A 21124-nucleotide genomic window follows, 5' to 3' on the forward strand; every position below is an offset into this window, starting at 1 on the left:
ATATATATATATATATATATATATATTTGTATATGTGTGTATATATATATATATATATATGTGTGTATATATATATATATATATATATATATATATATATATATATATATATATATATATATATATATATATATTTATATATTTATATATTTATATATATATATATATTTATATATATTATGTGTATATATACATAAATAGCCTGGTGTGTTGGCGCAGTGGTTAGGGCAGCGGCTTGGGATCCAAAAGGTCCTGAGTTCAAGCCCTGTTGGGCCACTGAATTAATACACCAGGGGTTGACTCAGCCTGTGATCCTTCCGAGGTCGGCGAAATGAGTACCAGTGTACTGGGCCGGTGTATACCCCGGTTAAAATAGGTGTACCATATCCCTGTGTCGTAAGAGGCGACCAGGGTTGTGTCAGGAAGGGCATCCGGCGTAAAACATGTGCCAAATCACTATGCGGATCATACGGATGATCCGCTGTGGCGACCCCTAACGGGAGCAGCCGAAAGAAGAAGAAGATATATATATATATATATATATATATATATATATATATATATATATATATATATATATATTTGTACCTATATATGTTTTTAACTTTGAAATGAAGCACATTGATTAGCGCAAATTTTGATATTCTGATCAGGTAGTTTGGTTACGAAGATAAAAATACTGTAATAAATTTACCAAAATTTGACAATGCAAAATGCAGGAAAAGTCTCCATTTTCAGAACATTTTAGAACGAAAGTCTGATTTCTGATTATATAACATATGCTTTATCAATTACTTGAGTTGGCAGGATAGCTCGGAGGTAGTGCACTCACCACTGAGGTGTTGCCTGTACTGACCCCATTATTGTCAACAAGGAAAGTTGGTAGAAAATGGTGAGTCGTATCAAGCCAATGATGTGCTTGTCACTGTTTTAGTACCTTCCAGGGTTCAACACCTGGATGTACAGAATGTGGGACGGACGGATTTCCTCAACATATCATGGACTCCTGGTGCTGGTGACCTGCAGCAGTATGTGATTACTTTGGAACACAATGGAGATGTCGTTTACATGAAAGCCCTGCCTCACTCTCACACGACCTGCTCTGTAACCTCACTCACTCCTGGGAGGATCTACAACGTTATTGTGACAAGCCGTAGTGGAGGTTATCAAAACCAGAGTGAAGTCTCTGCACAGACGCGTAAGTTTTGGTAAATAATGGAGAAACAGGTAATGGCTAAGTTGGGATCAATGTGGAAAAACCTGCCACCTCTCAAACCAGTAATGTGACTTTTGCTTTGCTCATCCACAGAACCAGACAAAGCTTCAAATCTGCGCATTACTGACAGGCTGGAGGATCGACTGGGCCTTGAGTGGACACCTGCACATGGAGACGTGCAGTTTTACATTGTGCACTACTCGGGTCCAGGAGATTCCGCAAACCAGGAAGTGACAGTTAGTAACTCCAGCAGCAGGTGTGAGTTGGAGGGTCTTGTACCCGGCTCTTTGTATTCCATCAAGGTTGAAACTTGGAGTGGGAGTTTGAGCACTTCAATATCTACGTGGGAAAGTACAGGTAAGGACTTGGATGCAGGTTTATTTGGTTGTGTTCTTTTGTCTGAGGCCATTTTTATTTGTTCTTCATGTACTTCGTGTGTGAGGCCGTGAGTGATTGGCCGCTTAAGTGCAGCAGATGTGGCTGATCATGAACATTTTGGGCTGTGGTAAAGCACGGTTAGAGTGGCTGGGTAGTCTCGACTGTGGACAGGCCTATTTGGGATGTTGACTGCAGGAAAGCGTGTTAGTTGCTTGGGTTGTGCAGTGACTTTGTTAAGATTGAGGTCAAATGGGTACTCAGCACTGTGGGCCAAAAACAGGCCTTGATGGGAAGGCTTTACGGTACGTCGGTTATTTATTGACTCAAAGAAATGTGAAATATTAGCAGTTATCGACACTCATCGAGTCATCTAACTTGACATTGTTTATCTCTTCCTTCACTTTATCCAAACTCCATCACCATCATTCCCTCTTCTTCACCCAGTTCCAGCAGCGGTGCAAGACCTGACTTTGAGCAATTTAGGCCACAGTTCCTTGCTGCTTGTGACCTGGTCAACTCCGCGTGGTTATTACGACAGTTTCTCTCTCCTCCTGTTCTACGGCACAGAAATCCTCATCAACGAGACACTTGTACATACCGTGCTCAAGTACCGCTTTTCATCCCTTGTGCCTGGACGCTTCTACACTGTTTCTGTTGGTACACGGAGAGGCCTGTTCGAGTCTTGGACAAAAAGTTCAATGAGGACAAGTAAGGCCTTTATTAAATCCCACAGTGGGTTTTTTTTCCTTAGAACCACATATCTTCCTCTATCTGCCTCATTTTCTGTTCCTTTTTAATGAACATCCTTGTTAATTGAGACATTTATTTGATTTACATCTGGTTATAGCAATTTACTGTAGTTTCCTTTAATAATTCATAAAGGTTTCAGACGAAAGTTTGAGGAATCTTACCCGTTTGAAATTATCTTTAAGTGCACACCTTTCAAAAAAATTTGAACATCATTATTACAATATTATGATTTTATTTTAACCAGAACCAGCGGCAGTGACAAACCTTCGAGTCAATGGAACCCAGACTCGAAGCTTGGACCTCATGTGGGACTTGGCTGAGGGGGACGTCGACTTCTATCGATTGCTCCTCCAACATGGAGATAAAACCGTCGACTCTGTGGTCTCGCTGTCCCGGGACACACGGGAGTTCTCACTTCGGTCACTGGTCCCTGGCCGTATTTACCAAGTGTACCTGTCAACATGCAGCGGAGACGCCAACAGCACGGTCTCGCTGCAATCGCAAACACGTAAGGATGTTAGCTCATTGTGGGGAAAACGATGGCTACTGTCATGCAAATTACATCCAAACTATTGTTTGTAATGTTTTTGGAAATACTGTGGTTTTGGACACTTTGAACCCAAGGTTAAATTCAAAGTCGGCATTGGAACGTCGTCTCCACGTCAAATACCACAATTTCGGAACACTTTCTGCAATTACTTTTATTAAAGCCATTTCCAAACAAAGTTTTTGTTTCCCATCACAAAGCAGATGCATTTGGGTAAGTTTGTCAGGATGAAAACTTTTTGATGGGAAAACATGATTTGAATACTTTTAAAAAGCAATACATACATTTAACAACCTCGCATGCACATGTGCAGTAAACATTGCTGCAGATTAGGAAATAGCATAAAGCCCGAGAATGCTGCGGAATTGATCATGAACTGGAGAAGGGCACTCGGTAGAGCGCATACCTCCGCCCCGTAATGCCTGATCCACGAGAACATATCGGGCCCAATACATTTTTGAAATATGCTATACAGTACTACATCGTTTTTGACCCGATCTCTCAATGGTGAAGAATCACTTTGGAAATTAAATAATGATTGTATCCAGATCCGGAATCGAATCAATTCGGCATTGCGACATACTTAACGTGTCCACCAAGTTTCGTCCGAATCCGTCCACAACTTTTTGAGATATCGTGCTTTATATCGTTTTTGGCGCTTTCTCTCGATGGTGAATATAATCACTTTTTTTGAAATTCTAGAAGCCAGATCCAGACCCGGATCTTCACCAAAATCGAATCAGTTCGTCTTTGTCACACACCGAACCTGTCCATAAAATTTCATCTGGATCCGTGCACAACTTTTTGAGATATCCTGTACACAAACAGACAGAAAGGGGTGAAAACATCACCTCCTTCACCTCCGGTGGCGGAGGCAATAAATTCATCACAAGTGCCGTTTTACTTTCCACCGGGAAATATTGTGATGAAAATTGTGACATGTATCACTTTGAATGTCATAAATCCACAAAGAATGGAATTATCAAATTGAACGACTCGGTCGTGTATTTCTTAGAGCATCTGCTCTGACTGCTCTGAGTCTGGGTTGATCAACAGTTCAAAACCCCATCTGAGTCATAACAAAGACTTTAAAAATGGAACGTGCTACTTCGCTTACTTGGTGCTCAGCAGAGGCAAGAGGCAAGAACATGGACAAACAAGTATAGGTTGGCAACCATTGCACATGCTTCAGGGGTTTAATGGCATCCTCCTGCATTGAAGATCCTTGAAAGGGAAGTCATGTTATTCTAATTTAAATATTAAATTATTAGGCCATGTAAGGTAAGTGTTAGATGGCCAGTCGGTGGGATGGAGTAAGTTATTTGTTCCAGACTTTTTACTTTGTAACATGCGCTGACTACCAACCTGGGGATGGGCTCCACATTTAAATGCTCGTTTGCATGTCCGCTCCCCATGACTCGTTCAAACGCCGTGTTGCTTGAGCCAATCATCTGGTACGCTGCTTCTGAGGGTCTGACGAAGGAACATATCGAGGCTGTATAAAGGGATTTTGGCGACTCGTTGAGAGGGTTAAGCCAGTGAGGGAGTTGCAGCAGTACAATTGAGACGTAAGAAGGTGAAGAGGAGATTATTTCGGTCGATTTGCCGTAGTTGGATTATCTGGCACAGCGGTGCAATCTCACTCCAACACAGCTGCAAGTGGTAGTGGCGGTAGTGGATATTCGGTGGCGTTTTGCGTCTTCATGAGTCAGAGTTTTTTTCTGCCCCATTTTGCCTGCTGTCGAGTCTGTCTGTCTGTCTGGCCTGGACTCGATGCACCAATCTGTGTGCTCTTGACTTCCGTCAGAGCTCCTTCACCATTTTTATGAGACGGTACCCCCCCCCCCCCCCCCGTCATTGTGTTCCTTGAATTCCTTCTGGGCTCTTCTCCCTGAGCCACTGCATCATTCTGTATTTCTGTGTTTACAATGCCCCCAAGCCACTTCCACTGTGCCAATGGCTGATCATTCACCGCAGTGGCGGATAAAACCCACCTCCCCAATTTGCTCTTCCCGGCTCTCACTTCCAGTGTCCTCTTGCTTTCAAGACCTTTCCAACAAGCGTGATTTATCACCTTCTTTTTAAAATTTTTTAATCCCCCATCCTTATTTGATTGTTATTTATCCCCCTTTGTTTTTAGTTGGTCTGCTGTCCTGTAGCACCGCAATTGGCAATTGATGTTGATTCTTTCCGTCCTCCCATTTGTTTTTTAAATTAATATATTCCTAAGATAGATTATTTGTTCATCATAATCAAGGTGGTGTTACGCATTCACTTCCTTGATGCAATTAGCTTCTCGATTGAACCTTTTGGGAGATTGAGAGAACTGGTCTCTGCTCAACCCAATCGGCCGTCTGAGCTCCCATTATGTACTCCGTCGTGTTGCAAATTGCCACTTGGCGGTGCATGACTGTATACCGCATGGATATGTGGTTCAAAATGCTGGTGTAAATTTCGAATTTTACTCCCATTAACGCCCAGTCCCACAGGCCGTGAGCAACAGCAAAGTAACAGGTCAGAGTACCAGCTCATTAGATGTATCTTGGAGGGCAGCACCAGGCGATGTCGATGGCTATCGAGTGGAACTGCTCACAGGTGATGGTGAATTGGTCAGCAACGTCACACTGCCCATCTCGACCAACAACTACACCTTTGTGTCCCTAACACCCGGCAGGATGTACGACATATTTATTTACACTGCCAGTGGAGGCCTGAACAGCCGGATGTCTTCGGCAAGAGGAAGGACGGGTAAGTGCGCACGACTTATGCAACGTTCACGGCGTCCAATAGCCCGCGTTTAACAGTTTTAAGACTTCAATTTAATATTATTAAAATAAAAATTTTATTACAAAGCATAGATGCGAAATGGTGATTCGGGGATTTAATGCTTGAGTTGAATATGGTAAAATATCTTGCTGGTAGGATGTGTGATTTACTATAAAAGGATACAGAGAAACTCAGACACAAGAAGAGGCCATTTGACCCATCATGCCTCTCCCTTATCTCCCCCACCCCCCTCCTCCATTAACTTAATCTATCAGTTCACTTATCATTTATGAACTAATCCTTCTTTTTTCAACATGCCCAATTATTCCCATGTTCTTGTGGGGTTGGCTGGGGGAAGTTTTTGGCACAAGTCTTTCAGGAACTGGCTGGCCAGGGGCCTGACATGAACTTAGTACCGGTAGTTCGGGCAGGAATTTGCAATTTGGCCATGATGTAGGCGATAGCTCACCGACTCTTCACAAAGGATCCCTAATGTCCACCACCTAATCCCGGCAGACAGGACACCCTGTTGTAACGTCCCTCCGAGGGATGGGCACACATTGATGAATCTCCCTGCCTATGAAACACCGGGATGACAGTTTATAGCTGGGCAGAGATTCAAACCCAGGCCGGACTGCTTAGAAGTGATTGTGCATTCCTCAAGGCCATCCTTCCAGCCCCTTATATACACATCCCATTCTTACCAAATTAACTTAGTTTGACTTGGCATCAACATCCCTTTGGCCAAGTGCTGTAGTAGCTCTATTGGTGAGGAATTTAAATGCAAGCTCTCTCTGGAAGGAATTTAACCAGGGTATCAGCAAACAAAGGCAAACTCTTTTCCTTGCGCTACCATGAGACTTGTATTATGTATAGGGGCAACTGACTTGATGGCAACCTCAGAGGGGAAGGCATATTGTGAGATAATGCAACACAACCAGTTAACATTGCAGCTTGGGGACAGCAGCTTTGTCGAATTTTATTTCACCGCTCTCAAAGCTCTCATTTGCCAACTTTATGCCATCGTTTATTACCCCGCGCATGCGAAGCGAAAAAGCGGGGTTAATCAATTGGTTAATGTCTGTCCGTCCGTCCATCTGTAAATATCAGTTTATGATCGAGAAACAACTTGTTTAAATTGAATGTTGTATTTTGAACAGTACTTTGGCTCTGAATTTGTTCTGATCACACATGCGCAGAGAGGAGTGAGATGATTTCTTTTGAAAAATTCCTGCTCGGCAGTAAAACAAAATTGAAAATCATTCCAAGCAGGAAAACCTACCGTTTTTGAGGATGTCATAAAGGACACAAACAACAGGAACGAATAATTAAGGTAGCATGGCGAAGCAATGAAATGAAGGTCGAAGGGCAGACAGGAACTGCCATTCTTCCAACAAGTGTTCCTCTGTTGTATCTCTATAACCTACTGTTCGGTGTCCTCTTCCACAATGTTATTTGTGTTCTGTTACGTTCTGGTCCGTTGTGTTCTCGCTCCTTACATTACCCTCCATTTCATTAACAACAACATTTGATTGTATAATTTGTGTAATGTCAGGCTCATGCAGGAGCTTGTTCATGTCTCAATTGAAGAACAAGGACCTCAGGAGATGTTGGTGTACCTTTACATGAATTGCAAGAATTGGTATATTATCAACACACTATGTTGGATTTGTACCTGATATATCCACATCATGAGCTAGGTGTTCAGATAGTAATGCCATACAGGCCAACATTTTTATTGTAATGTGTAACTACATCTGACAGTTGATTTGTAAATTAACCAACCAACAAAAAAAGATTATCAGAAGGGGCATAACTTGCACCTTTTTTTTTTGTTGTTGTTCAAGTTCCGGGAAGAGTCCGTGGCCTGTACACTGACATCCAGTACTCCGTGAACTCATTAACTGTTCGCTGGCATGCATCCATTGGCGATGTCGATACTTACACAATGCATCTGTTTGGAGATGGTGGGCAGCTGCTCCAGAATGTGACAGTTCCTCCCACTGTCATGGAGCACACGTTCCGCTCGCTCACCCCTGGGATGCGATACACGGTGAAGGTGTGCGCCGTGTCAGGGGAACTGCAGAGCAATGAAATGAAGGTCGAAGGGCAGACAGGTACTTCACACATAAATTGACTCGAAAAATGTTCTTAGAATTCCAATCACAGCTGCCATAACTTTCCAGGTTCAGCATTTCACGACACCATGCAGTCACGTGATTGTGATTTGAATTTCTTGTCATGTGATCCTTTGTCGCGCACTTTTATTCTTTCTTGCACAAAATTGTCTGTCCGTCTCTACTTTTATTCAGTTCCTGCTACTGTTTTTGGCCTGGCCGGGAAGAACATGGGTTTCGGAGAACTGGAAGCAAGCTGGAAACGTGCGCAAGGCCATGCTGATTATTATATGATCCAGCTTTTGCTCCCCAATGGCACCATCATCTTCAGCAACCTGCTGTCCATTGAAATTACCAGCTATTTGTACAGCGGCCTAGTACCAGGGCGCACGTATCATCTGCGCCTCTTTTCCATGAGCGGTGAACTCTTTAGCTCACCATCAACACAAAGTGCTACGACAGGTGCTTTATTGTTCTTTTCAACACATCCTCATCTCACATGAGATGAGATAGCTTGAACATGCATCACATTGAGAACAAGGAGGTGTCTCTACTTTTATGAGGAATTACTTGAAATATTGTACATTGTCGGCAAATGAATACAGTACATGGGATTTGAATCTGGGATCATAGCATAAAGAAGTGTATGCTCGAGTGCAAACGATAAGCAGGCAAAATTGTTTTTTATTTTTAATGACAATTGTACACAACCCTGACATATATATATATATATATATATATATATATATATATATATATATATATATATATATATATATATATATATATATATATATATATATATATATATATATATATATATATATATATATATATATATATCTGGCCACTGTGAGGTTGCAAACATCTGAGCATTTGTACACTGTTTTGTAGGGATTTTAAATGGGATGAATATTGTAACATCAACGGCTCAACTAACTTTGAGCTCGTCGCGTTGGGAGGTTAAATTCCCGCGATGTTACCGAAAGGTTTTACCTCCTGCGGAGACATTCCAAATTATGGCGGATGATGCACGCGTGGGTTGTGAGGAGAGACGCGAGAGCCTTAACTCTTTTATAACCAATGGGCTTATTCCTGAACCACAGGCAAATAAAATGAACCAGGGAATGGTGGAATTGCGATGGAGGAGACGGCGGGTTGGGAGGGAAGGTAGGGAATACAATTAATAAAGAATGGATTATATACAACGCAAAGGTTAAGTATGAGAATCTAAAGCGCCTCACTCTGGACTGAATCGCAGAATGGAAAGGGAAAAAAACTGGGGGACTCAGTTCTGGTGGTACCGGGTGAAATGATGGTTGTGGAGCAGGTGATGAGGAGGATGATGGGTGGCAGGTAGCAGGTAGACGAACAAGCACAGGACAGGGCGAAGGATGGCAAAACAGGACGATCCTCTTTGAGCTCTCCTTCGCACTCTTTTCCTCCTTCAAGTTTTACTTCGGCCGTCTTTTCTTCTCTGCACTCAATCCTCCTCTGACTCGACGGTCCTCTCTCACAAACCCAACCGTCCGATTAGCTCCTCCCTCTTCTTTCTGGGCAACGCTCCGCCCTTCCAAAGTGATCCATAGCTTACCTCTCGGGAGGTGATAACACTCCTCCTCTCGCTCTGGAGGCGATGCAAGCTCTGCCCCTTGGGCGGCGTTCGTAGCTCCGCCCCTCTCTTCCTCTTTTTGCCAAGTCTCCCTGCGCCCCCGGGAGAGGTTTCCATCGAGGTTTATACACACAATTTAGTTAGGAACTATGGTTAAGTAATCATTACCATGCACCACCCCCTGGCATGGTGCACATTCAAACAAGGTGATGCTAAAGCTGACGTGTCCCCACTTATTACATCAAGATTGGCTAACTACTCATACATGGACCGTGCTACTCTATACATTCCTCTCCACTCTATGGTAATATCTAACTCCCTCCCCCCCCCCCCCACCACAAAATAGGAACGTAACAATATGTTCACTCTTGTGAGCACAAGATCCCATCACTATGGTGGGACCAGGAACCACATGCTACAATGGCTGTTGCCACACGGATTCCATGCAACAGGATGTCTGCCTCCCTATCCTGTCTGTGGTCCACCTGGCAGACATGAAAAGGCAGCTGGGACAATTATGCCTTGAAAAAGCATAAACTCTTCCAGATTTGTGCAGGCTGACAAGACGCATCCTGCTCTTTTCACCAGCATCCCATAGAATAGGCCGTACTGCAATGATATAGCGTTGAGAATGTTGCATCCTCTATTTTGAGCCACATGATGAACAGCAGCTATACTTTGCAGCTTGTACAAATCTGGAGGAGTTTATGCTTTCGGAAGGTGTAATTGTCCTTATTGCTTCTGCAGATCTGCTTTTTTTTTGTACCATAGTGTATCGTGCAGACACATCTTGTTGGTCAGGATCCGTATGGTAATAACTGTAGTATCACTTGTTTACTGGTTCTGCAACAGTGAAGGGTGTCACATGGGGCTGGATGTGGCACCTTAAGTAGGGATGGTGGCATGATTAGCTCGCTTGGTTGGGGAGGGGGGTTTTGGGAGTAGGGTCATTTTCTCTATGCTGACAGCCAACCAGCCAGAAGCACATGTGTCGCAGACAATTTCTGTGGATAGACTTGTGTGCATCGAGTGACGGATAATGGTACTGTTTGACTCTTTTTTTTTTTTTTTTCTTTTTTTTTTTTTCTTTTTTTTTGCTGTGATGCAGTGCCTGGCTCTGTGACCGACATTTCTGTTTCAAACAAAAACACAACCAACGGGCTGTGGTTGGCTTGGCGGGACGCGGTTGGAGACAAAGACTTCTACGAGATCCTTCTGAAGAACCCGGACAATAGCCTACAAGAAAAGATACAGACTGGACCACAGTCCAACCAGTGCTCTTTCTACGGCCTGACCCCTGGGCGTCTGTATTCCATCTGCATTGGAGCACACAGCAGGCACCTAGTCAATGAGACTCTCACTAGTGGCAGGACAAGTGAGTTCTACCTTTACTCTTTAAATTATTGCTCTTGAGAATTAAATAAAAGGACACTATTCCATAGCTTCCTGGCTTTGCATCAGCTCACACGCTGATATGCTTATATTTATTTAATTTGTCACAGTGGCTGGCAGGGTAGCTCGCAGGTAGCACACTCACCTTTGAGCTGTCTAGCATGGGTTCGTATGGGTTTGGTCCCCAACCTGACTATTAACTGTCACCCCGATGATTCTCTGGTATCGTTTTGCATCGGAGTACTCAGCCCTTCAGAGTGGATGTTGACTTGCAGATGTTAGGGATATCAAAAGAATAAGCCATTTTGTGCCAGCACCTTGTCCATCTTGAAAACTCCTTTTCTAATATATTGGAGGCATTCCATCAGCAGCATAGCCACGCCCCTCAAAATTATCCATCCAGCAGTCAGGTGCTGCATCATCAAAATATGATGCATCACTCTGCTCTCGTTGCCCGAATGTAGCCTGGTGTTGGCTTAGTGGTTAGGGTGGCAGCTTGGGATCCGAGGGTCCTGAGTTCAAGCCCCGTTGGCCGCTGAATTAATACACCAAGAGGTTGACTCAGCCTGTCATCCTTCCGAGGTCAGCAAAATGAGCACCAGTGTACTGGTAAGGGGGACACTGCATCAGCGGCATAGCCGCGTCCCAGCCAATGATGCAACCAGCAGCCACAGGCTGCACTCGAGATATATATATATATATATATATATATATATATATATATATATATATATATATATATATATATATATATATATATATATATATATATGCCCTAATGTAAAACAATAGAAAACGAGGTTGCCTTAATGTCGAAAATGTAACAATAAGTTCACGAGCCAGGCACTGCTTGTCCAAATCTGACTAAAGAACTACAATTTGTGTTTATGGGTGCACCAGTGTCAGCGTATCTTTCTAATGAATTCAATGATGACCACTATTTAGTTTCAAACTGGATATTTTTTTTATTATAGCATTGTGTAAGGTAGATATTTACTCGTCACGACATAGATACATGTACAGCAAATACCTTTCTTGGGATACGTGGACACTATTTCTAACTTACCTTTTCCTCACACTGTGATACCTCCCACCACCCAAGTCCCAAACTCACCAAAGTCGGTCACCTTCTCAAACATCTCCACGACGACGGCCAACCTGCGCTGGGAGCTCCCAGTGGCTCCGACTGACTATGATGGATTTTCTATCAACTACACTCCAGAACACCCCGGAATCTCAATTCGGACCATTCCGGTCAAAGGACGACGTAGCCTCGGGTCCAGTACCAGCACCAGCCGCTTCGTCCAAGGCCTTTACCCTGGACGTTATTATCGCTTTTCTGTTCAGACAGTCAGTGGATTGGCTGTGCAGACATTCAGTGCACCCAGTTTTGTGTTCATCCGCACATGTGAGCCTCTTTGTTTCCTTATCTAACTCTGGATTTATACCCTCCTCCTCTCTTACAGATGATGTGCATTTTCTGATCATTCTTTATTTTTCAAGACCACTTGAATTTTGCTCTCTCCTGATATTTAAACAAATTAGGGAGCTTCTGGTGAGCCTCCACGAGCCTCGATTTTGTATTAAAAAATAATAATAGGGAAATCGGAGCTGCAGTGGCATGCAAAGGTATTAACCCCCTCCAAAGTTTTCATATTTTGATACCACCTGAGCTTATTTTATGATGCTTTCAAATTTAACTTAATATATAAAGTCTTCAGAAACTACTCCAAAGTGATAAAGATAACAAATGCAGAAAAAAAAATGTGAATAAGTTAGATTAACAGAGACATAAAGATATCAAATCGGACATAAAGTGGATGTGAAGCACCGTCTAGGAGAGGCTTTTCAAAGTCACTCATTATCCCTTTGAGTATGTTAAAATCCATCTTTAAAAAATGGAAGACATCATACCACCCATACGCTACCCAGGTCAGGTCGCCCATCCAAACTCAGCTACCGGACAAGCAGGAGACTGGTTCGGAATGTCACTGTAAATCCAACAACGATTTTGAAAGATCTGCAAGGCTCTATGTCTGAGATGGGGGTCAGTGTTCATCAATCAACAATGTCCTGTTCTCTGCACAAAGCTGGCCTCCATGGACAGGATGCAAGAAAAGCCATTACTGAAAAAGACGCATCTAAAAGCTCGTATGGAGTTTGCGGAAAAGCATCTCGATGACACTGCAGACATGTGTAAAAAGTTTTGTGGTCAGACGAGACAATAATTGAACTTTTTGGTCTGAATTCAAAGCGTTACGTCTGGTGCAGTCAACACCATACCTACTGTCAAGCATGGTGGTGGCAGCATCATGTTGCGGGGCTTCTTGTCATCAGCAGAGACTGGCAGGGTTGTCAGGATTGAAGGGAAAATAGATGGTGCAAAGTACAGGAGAATCCTTGGTGAAAACCTGTTTGAGTCGGCCATGAATTTGAAACTGGGTAGGACATTCACATTTCAGAAGGACAATGATCTGAAGCACAAAGCTAAAGCCACACTGCAGTGGCTGAATAAGAATAAAATAAATGTTCTTGAGTCACCCAATCAAAGTCCTAACTTGAACCCAACTGAACATTAATGGTGAGACTGGAAGATTGCAGTCCATCGACGATCCCCATCAAACTTGGCAGAACTCGAGCAATTTTCACGTGAAAAATGGGCAAAGATTTCACCAACTCACTGTGTGAAGCTGGTAGAGACCTACCCAAAAAGACTTATAGCAGTCATTGATGCAAAAGGTTCTTCCACCATGTACTGACCTCAAGGGGCTGAATACTTTTACATTCAGTGAATTTTGATTTGTACATGTGTTTTTACAGCTATTCCTGACATGTAACCTCCTTCAACTATAACAGCGTTTAGTTTAATATCTTCAGTTATGAATAAAAAAAGGCCATTTGGAAAAATTGTTTCTACTTAGTTCGTAATTCATCGAAATGTAGCATTTTTCAGGTGAAATTCGCACAAAGTGAGTGAGTAATCATGAAGAACAGTCAAATAGACACCCATCAACAAAGTCAATTCTGCTTGGACGTTCTCTCCTGATGCGTCATCACCTCCCAATGGTCGAGGTGCGAGGATCCTGTTCAGTGAGAACACTGACATATGAACACTGACATCCAACCATTGGACATATGAGCACAGTTAGTGCGGCAGTGTGAATGTAGCATTTTCTTTTTAAAATGTAGCATTATTGGTCGGGACCGAGGGATGAATACTTTTGTTGGCCACTGTTTTTTTTTTGTTTTGTTTTGTTCATGACTTTGCATCTTCAGTCAAATTTGACAACATGCTGATCAGCTGTGCCCACACTGAGGAAAATGCAAATTAAAATTAAATACCTGTCATGTGTGATATCAGTGCCCCTACCAATTGGAAGAGAAACTTGTATGCAGTATATACCATTGTGAAAATTTGCTCTATTATAATTGGCTTGTTTCTCATGCCTATTTAATTATTTACAATATATAAAGATGACAGGGAGGGAGAAGTGGGGCTGGGGTGGAAAGTGACTTCCAGACAGTGAGTGATAGGTGACCAATGGACGTATGAGCACAGTTAGTGTAGCGGTTGTCACACTTTGTGTCTGTAATCCTCAGAGGTCACAAGACTCGTCTTGGTTTCAAAATCGTGTAATTCACGTAAAAACTGAAAAGGTAAAATACAGCCATTCAGTACATGTCGTTACTTATGGTGGCATAACGAACTTGCTATATATGCTTTACACAAAACCTACTATGATACGTTTTGCATCCAAACAAAACAATAATTTGCCTCAAGTTACTTCAAGAGGTTCAACAATAAATTGAGATTTCGCTTACCTCCATCCCAGGGTCGGGTATTAAAGAGAAAACATCGAAAATGGAACCGATCAGTTCTTTCATTCGTCGTGGGCAACAGTATGTCGGGAAGAAAGTGGAAGTGCAAGAATGTGAATATGGTGTCTAAACGCCGCAGGAAGTTATAACACAACTTGCATAAACAACAGCTAGAGTTAGGAAGGAGGAGTGGAGGAGGAATTGACATATTATGGTCAGCCTCCATCTTGAGTAAATGCAAATCATAGTGATTGAGATCCGAGTTGTATCATTTATTGGCCAAAAGGGCATGAAAAATGGATGCTGTGTGCCGAATAAAATGTGTTTTATGAGTGAACTCCAACCATTTCCATTTCCCAGATCCCAAAATCCCAGTAGAATTCCGCTGCCGTCCCGAGAATTCAACTGCGGTGTCATGCTCTTGGTCAGAGCCTAACTCAGAGCTGGACGGTTACATCCTGTCGTGTGTCCAGACCGAACATGGACGGAGCACCACTCACTACTTCAACAGGCGGCACTACACCTCATTTGTTTTCAAGCACCTGGAACCTCACAAGCACTACAACCTGTCCCTCACTTCCTATTCTGGGAAAAGGCACAGTTTAACCGCCTACGAATCAGTGGTTACCATGATAGACAGTAAGCTGGTGCTATTTGTACCATCGTCACTATTTTTTTTTAAATCTAAACCAGGAACGAACTTGTCCTTACAGTCAGGTTAATTCTCTCACTTCCATAATGTCTTGGACATATTTTATTCTGAATTGTTATACCAGCTTCCACCAGGTGGCACAACACGATACACATTTACACAAGAGAAAATTGGGGTCCTCCCCACACCCTAAACCCTTGGGACAATTCATTATTTTTACTTCCTTTTCACCCTGCGAGTACAACCACTATTTTTCAACTCCATCCCATGGTTCAGTGTTTCATATCAGCAAAACAAGCATACAAACAGCAGTGTGATATAAAAGTATGATAAATCCTCCTCATCTCTGATGTCTCTGGGTTTTCATGCAGAGAATTGGATTTCTTTACCTCTGCCACCGAAGGTGGATGTACGTTATGTTTTCACGCATGTTTGTCTGTCTGTCTGTGAGCAGGATATCTCAAAAAGTTAGATTGATTTGGACAAAACTTAGTGAGCTGGTTGGGTGTGTGACGCGGACTAATTGCTTCGATTTTGGTGAAGATCCGGATCTGGATATTAAGATTTTCAAAGTGATTCTTCACCATTGAGAGATGGCGCCAAATACGATATGCAGTATAACACAATATCTCAAAAAGTTGTGGATGGATTATGACATAACTTGGTGGATGAGTTGAATGTGTGACAAGAACAAGCCGATTCGATTCTGCTTAAGGTCCGGATGCAGATCCGGCCCGTCAGTGGGATACAACACATAAACTGTTCAGCCTGGTGGAAGTATGTGCTCCACCGAGTGCCATTGTAGTTATGACATGTAATACACCCTCACACCGTGAGCAGTGCTATACGATACACATTTACATGTAAAGAATTGGTGTGCTCCACACACCTTGAACCCCCCTGGGCGATAAATTCTTATTTAATCTCTAAAACCTTCCCGTACATCCCAAATACAACCACCATTTAAATACTCCTCGTGTCCATCAGTTGAGAAGTACATATCGGTCAAACAAACGCACAAACAAGCCTGCAAAGAAACAAGCAGACATTTTAACCTTCAGTATTGAACATCACACCCCTTAGTGGAAATCCTCTACATGATGGAAACGTTGCTTTGTAAACAGAGTACCCACAGAGATGACTTGTATGTCACTCATTTGTAGACTAATACAAGTTGTATACCTATCAGGGAAACTCCAGGGTATTTATCAAAAAAAAACAGTTATGATCGGATCTTGTAATAAATGTCAGAAATGTATGAAAGATGATGTTCTTTATGTGGAGAAAATATTGCAACAGCATTATTATCCCCACACTTATTTTTTTTTTAATGGGGGGTATTGTAATTGGCTCCATCTCTCTGTCCGTCTCTGTCATGCTATCTCCTCATAAATGGTTGTGCAAAAATTCACAAAACCTGTTGATTTGGACAAAAAAAACCACAAATTTCACAACTTGTACTCATCAAGTCTGCATCTGAAACGTAGTTATTACTTTTCTCCTGATGTTTTACATCACTCATGATATTATGGTTCTGGTGTTCTTCAGGGCCTCCGCTGCCATGTTCAGCGTGCAGAGTGAGCGAGAACTATACCCATGTACTTACCACGGCCATACATGTCAACATCAGCTGTAACTGGTTCAGTGAAGTCCACGGTGAAATCAAGTACTTCAGCATCATTGTGTATGAATCGGGAGGTACGGATCCATGCTTGTACTTTGTAAAGTACTTCGACTAAACCGATAATAATAATTATATGATAACGACGATGACAATTACTATGATTACTACTACGACTACTACTACTACTACTACTACCAGGACTTCTACTTGTACTTCTTTTAATGGCCCCAATTGTTCACACCTTCATGTGGGATCGACTAGGGGAGCGTTTTTCGCCCAGGTCCTTCAGGTATCAGCTGGCCAGGCCTTGACATTCGATTGTAGGTGCAGGAATTCGTAATTTGTTTAGAGTGCTGGTGATAACTCGCCTACTTTTCATCAAAGATTCATGGGATATTTTATGTCCACCAATGAGCAATGCTGGTAGGTGGGTCCTCCAGCTTAATGTCGTTCTAACAGATGGCGCATACCCTGATGTCTCTCCCTGTGAAAAACCAGGGTGGGGGTTTATAACTAGGTCTAGGATTAGAACCCATGCCAGATAGTTCAGAGGCGAGTGCACGTACCTCCAAGCAATCCTGCCATCCCATAATATCTTGCCAATACATGGTGCAATTAATTAATTTTAAATATGTATCTACATATCAGCAATATCAAGATGGAACCACATATTGATCTTGCTGATATGTAGTCACATTAAAAAAAAAATCCAAAATCTTTTTTTAAAAAAACTGAAGGATATATTTCGAACTGAATACTAGTTTATAAAATCCTCTTGTAACTATGTAAAATGTTACAGTAGTCTGACCTTGCTGTTTCACCATTGTGTTGTCCTGTATTTGGTTTTGGTCAGAGATGACGTCACCACCTCCAAACAAAATCTTTCCAATGACATTTATCATTATCATGGTGGGTCAGGGTCATTACAGAAAAATTTGGAACCATGATTTATTAGATTTAATTTATAAATAATAAGACACAAGGTTTTTTTTTAATGGTCCTATTCAAAACAGTGGAGTGCAATATGCATTTCATGTAGTTTTATCTAATATATAAAGCTCATTATAACCACCGATTCATTGACCTACTGACTCACTGATATTGATCTCCGATGCCTTCTGGGTGACAGCTGAAATTTAGTGTGCCGACGAACGTCGAACGCAATCCACCAGGAAAAAAATCACAGAACGGTTGGAAAGCCTCCGTAAATTAAAATATCTGAAAATAAGTAGTCTTGTGCTCACTACAGGCGAGTGACCCGTGACATTGTGTACAGCACAGTGGTAAGTGTTTACTGTTACAATGTATATACCTGAATGAAAATGTTAGTTTATACATTTATAAATATGTTATGGTAAACTGAAAAAAGAAATCCTCAATTTATATCTAGCAGGAGGTCAGTGATGCTTGCCTATAATCATAAAGCTTCAATTTATTATGTACCGACATGCAAAGCATGGTTCGTTATTGTTTACAATGTGGAAGCATACCCCACGAGTATAATATCATTTTTATTTCATCAGAGTGGTGGAACCATGGTGGTGGTACACATAGGAGGTGAGGAGACTGGGGAAAGTGTGTGTGTGTTTGTGTGTGTGTGTGTGTGTGTATACAACAATGAGTGGTGGCATCAGCGATCCTGGATCCTCTACAGTCCCAGGGAAGACTTATGAGTAGGGGAGCAATCCAGGGGAGAGGGTGTAAGCACAGGGACCCCAGGTCTAGTGCAACCCACCGGGCTGATGTGCCCGTAAGCTAGCCGAGCAGTATTGGAAACTGACACAAGTTTGTGGGGGAAGAGGGTAGCAAATATACCCTTTGGTAGCTGGTGCTGTGCCCCCTTTATGCTATCGGGCCAGTTTCATACACGCAAGAGACCTCTCCCGTGGTACAAGTTCAGCGACAACAATGGCTTCCTTATACAAGCTTTAATGAAGTAATGATTAACAAACAGCATCGGCAAAATAAATACACATAACATTTTGTTAAAATGACCTATCCCCTGAACACAGACAAAGGCCACAGAACTATCTGATGAAGGTCTACACGTCGACGCATTTAGATATCTAACTCAGGGAGGAGAGGGGGAGACGTGTACAATTTTAACAAATAAAAAGCAGCAAAAATAAGATGAATGAAAAAGACGAAGGATTCTGGTTTCGGCCTGAATCAGTTTCATGGTCTCTTCTTGAATATAAGGCAGGGGGTGGGTAATTCCTTCCCTTAGGGTAAAGGGTAATTCCTTCCCTTAGGGTAAAGGGTAATTCCTTCCCTTAGCGCTCCACCAGCATCTGGCACGTCTGGGAGCATCTCCTATGCCCATCTGATCTCTCAATTGCCAGACTCCTCAGGAGAGACAGGGACAGGCGGCACATCATCTTCGAACCAGAAACTCTCTCCACTCCTCCCCTGTTCGTCACTTCCCCACCAGCCGGCCAGAAAGGTGAGATGCCCAATGTAGATCATAGAGGCAATTTATTTTACATCAAGACTTCTTCAAAGCAATAATTTACGTTGCAAAATACTTAACCCCCTGATGTTCACGACCGTAACTACTGTATATCTACATATACATCAGATAGATAGACTGACAGAAAATGCAGAATCGCATCACACAGACATTATACAAGGGCATTCTTACAACAGACAGACAAATAGACAGCTACACATACTGTATACATAGATCGATAGAGACAGGCACAGATAGCGAGATGGAGACACCCATAGATAGATATCTCGATAGATCGAGAGAGATACAGACACACACACTGCTCACATGTGCATGAAAATAAAGTGGAAACATTAGTAAGGAGTCCTGAACTTCCGTTTGTAGGATAATTCGTTCGTTTCAAATATAACTTGTTCATTTCCAATAGAATGGAGTTTTCTCGGTGAAAAAGGAAATTATTCTTTGGACGGAATTGATGGAATAATTTGTGGTTATGTTATTTTTAAGTGGTGAAGTCGCTTCATCCTTTGTTTACTTCTGATAGGTGTGCAAACCAGCAACACTGATATTATACTCCACCCATGAAACTTTGTGCTTCCACTCCCACAAGATATTGTCAAAGCGTTCTTTGTACGTCTCGCATAATAATGAAAATATCGTGAAAGCAATAGTAATGGAGTCCCAGTTTACATTTGTAAGGGAATTGATTGGTAATTGAATTTGAAATGTTATTTTATTTTTGCTGTGATTTTTTTTTGACAGCATAAGAGTCACTATAACTGTTAAGACTGATGAGCTTTCTCAGTAAAGGAAATCGATGGAAAGGTAATGATGCGTTGAATACTATACCATCAATATAATAAAATACAATATTACAAGCACTCTTGAGGTAAACGAATACAGATGCCGTTCTCACATGACACCCAATATGGACTGATGTGGTGGCGAGAAATTGCGGATACAAAACACTTTGTACTGATCGAAAATTAAAATCGTAATTGTATTGAGGTATTTCTGATACCTCCCACCCACCTTCAGACATCTCCCGGGACCTCAAAACATTCCACAGAAGGTTTGACGAGGCTAGCCCTAAAACTGAGGGAGTAGTTTGGGGACAGATGGACAGACACTCCGAATAAACAATAATACACAATAATCAGTGGCTTGCTCAAGGATTCAACCCCAACCGATAATGCCACATTTAGATTAATTATGAATTATGTCGAAACAATTTTTCCAAATTAACTTTTTTGTCATAACTGAAGAGATAAAACCAAATACTGTGAGAGTTGAAGGAGGTTACATGTCAGGAATACCTGCAAAAAACACGTACAAATCAAAACTCACTGATTGCAAAAGTATTCAGACCCTTAGGTCAGTACTTGGTGGAAGAACCTTTTACAGCAATTACTGCTATGAGTCTTCTTGGATTGGTCTCTACCAGCTTTTCACAGTGAGTTGGTGAAATCTTTTCCCATTCTTCACGTGAAAATTGCTCTAGTTCTGCCAAGTTTGATGGGGATCATCGATGGACTGCAATCTTTAAGTCTCACCATAAATGTTCAATTGGGTTCAATTCAGGGCTTTGGCTGGGCTACTCAAGAACATTTATTTTTCTTCTTATTCAGCGACTCCAATGTGGCTTTAGCTTTGTGCTTTGGATCATAGTTCTGCTGACGTGTGAATCCCCTTCCCAGTTTCTGATTCATGACTGACCCAAACAGCTTTTCATCAAGAATTCTCCTGAACTTTGTGCCATCCATTGTCCCTTCTATCCTGACAATCTTGCCAGTCCCTGCTGA

The 21124-nt window shown here is 42.1% G+C and overlaps 1 protein-coding gene across 5 annotated transcripts in view; it reads left to right on the forward strand.

Annotated features, from left to right (window-relative positions):
- LOC147030026 (receptor-type tyrosine-protein phosphatase beta-like) overlaps window positions 1-21124 on the forward strand; it is a 267673-nt gene that overhangs the window by 189281 nt on the left and 57268 nt on the right. For all 5 annotated transcript variants that reach the window (XM_085873693.1, XM_085873694.1, XM_085873696.1 and 2 more), the window contains 11 exons: window positions 935-1198; window positions 1310-1573; window positions 2039-2302; window positions 2589-2852; window positions 5373-5639; window positions 7505-7774; window positions 7970-8236; window positions 10495-10761; window positions 11881-12186; window positions 14958-15236; window positions 16798-16947. In XM_085873693.1, the coding sequence (XP_085729819.1) occupies window positions 935-1198; window positions 1310-1573; window positions 2039-2302; window positions 2589-2852; window positions 5373-5639; window positions 7505-7774; window positions 7970-8236; window positions 10495-10761; window positions 11881-12186; window positions 14958-15236; window positions 16798-16947 (2862 nt within the window). The remainder of the gene's footprint in view (window positions 1-934; window positions 1199-1309; window positions 1574-2038; window positions 2303-2588; window positions 2853-5372; window positions 5640-7504; window positions 7775-7969; window positions 8237-10494; window positions 10762-11880; window positions 12187-14957; window positions 15237-16797; window positions 16948-21124) is intronic.

The sequence above is a fragment of the Eptatretus burgeri genome, chromosome 3 (genome assembly GCF_056783735.1).
Source record: "Eptatretus burgeri isolate ZD-2024b chromosome 3, Ebu_testis_v1, whole genome shotgun sequence".
NCBI classification, from domain to species: domain Eukaryota; kingdom Metazoa; phylum Chordata; class Myxini; order Myxiniformes; family Myxinidae; genus Eptatretus; species Eptatretus burgeri.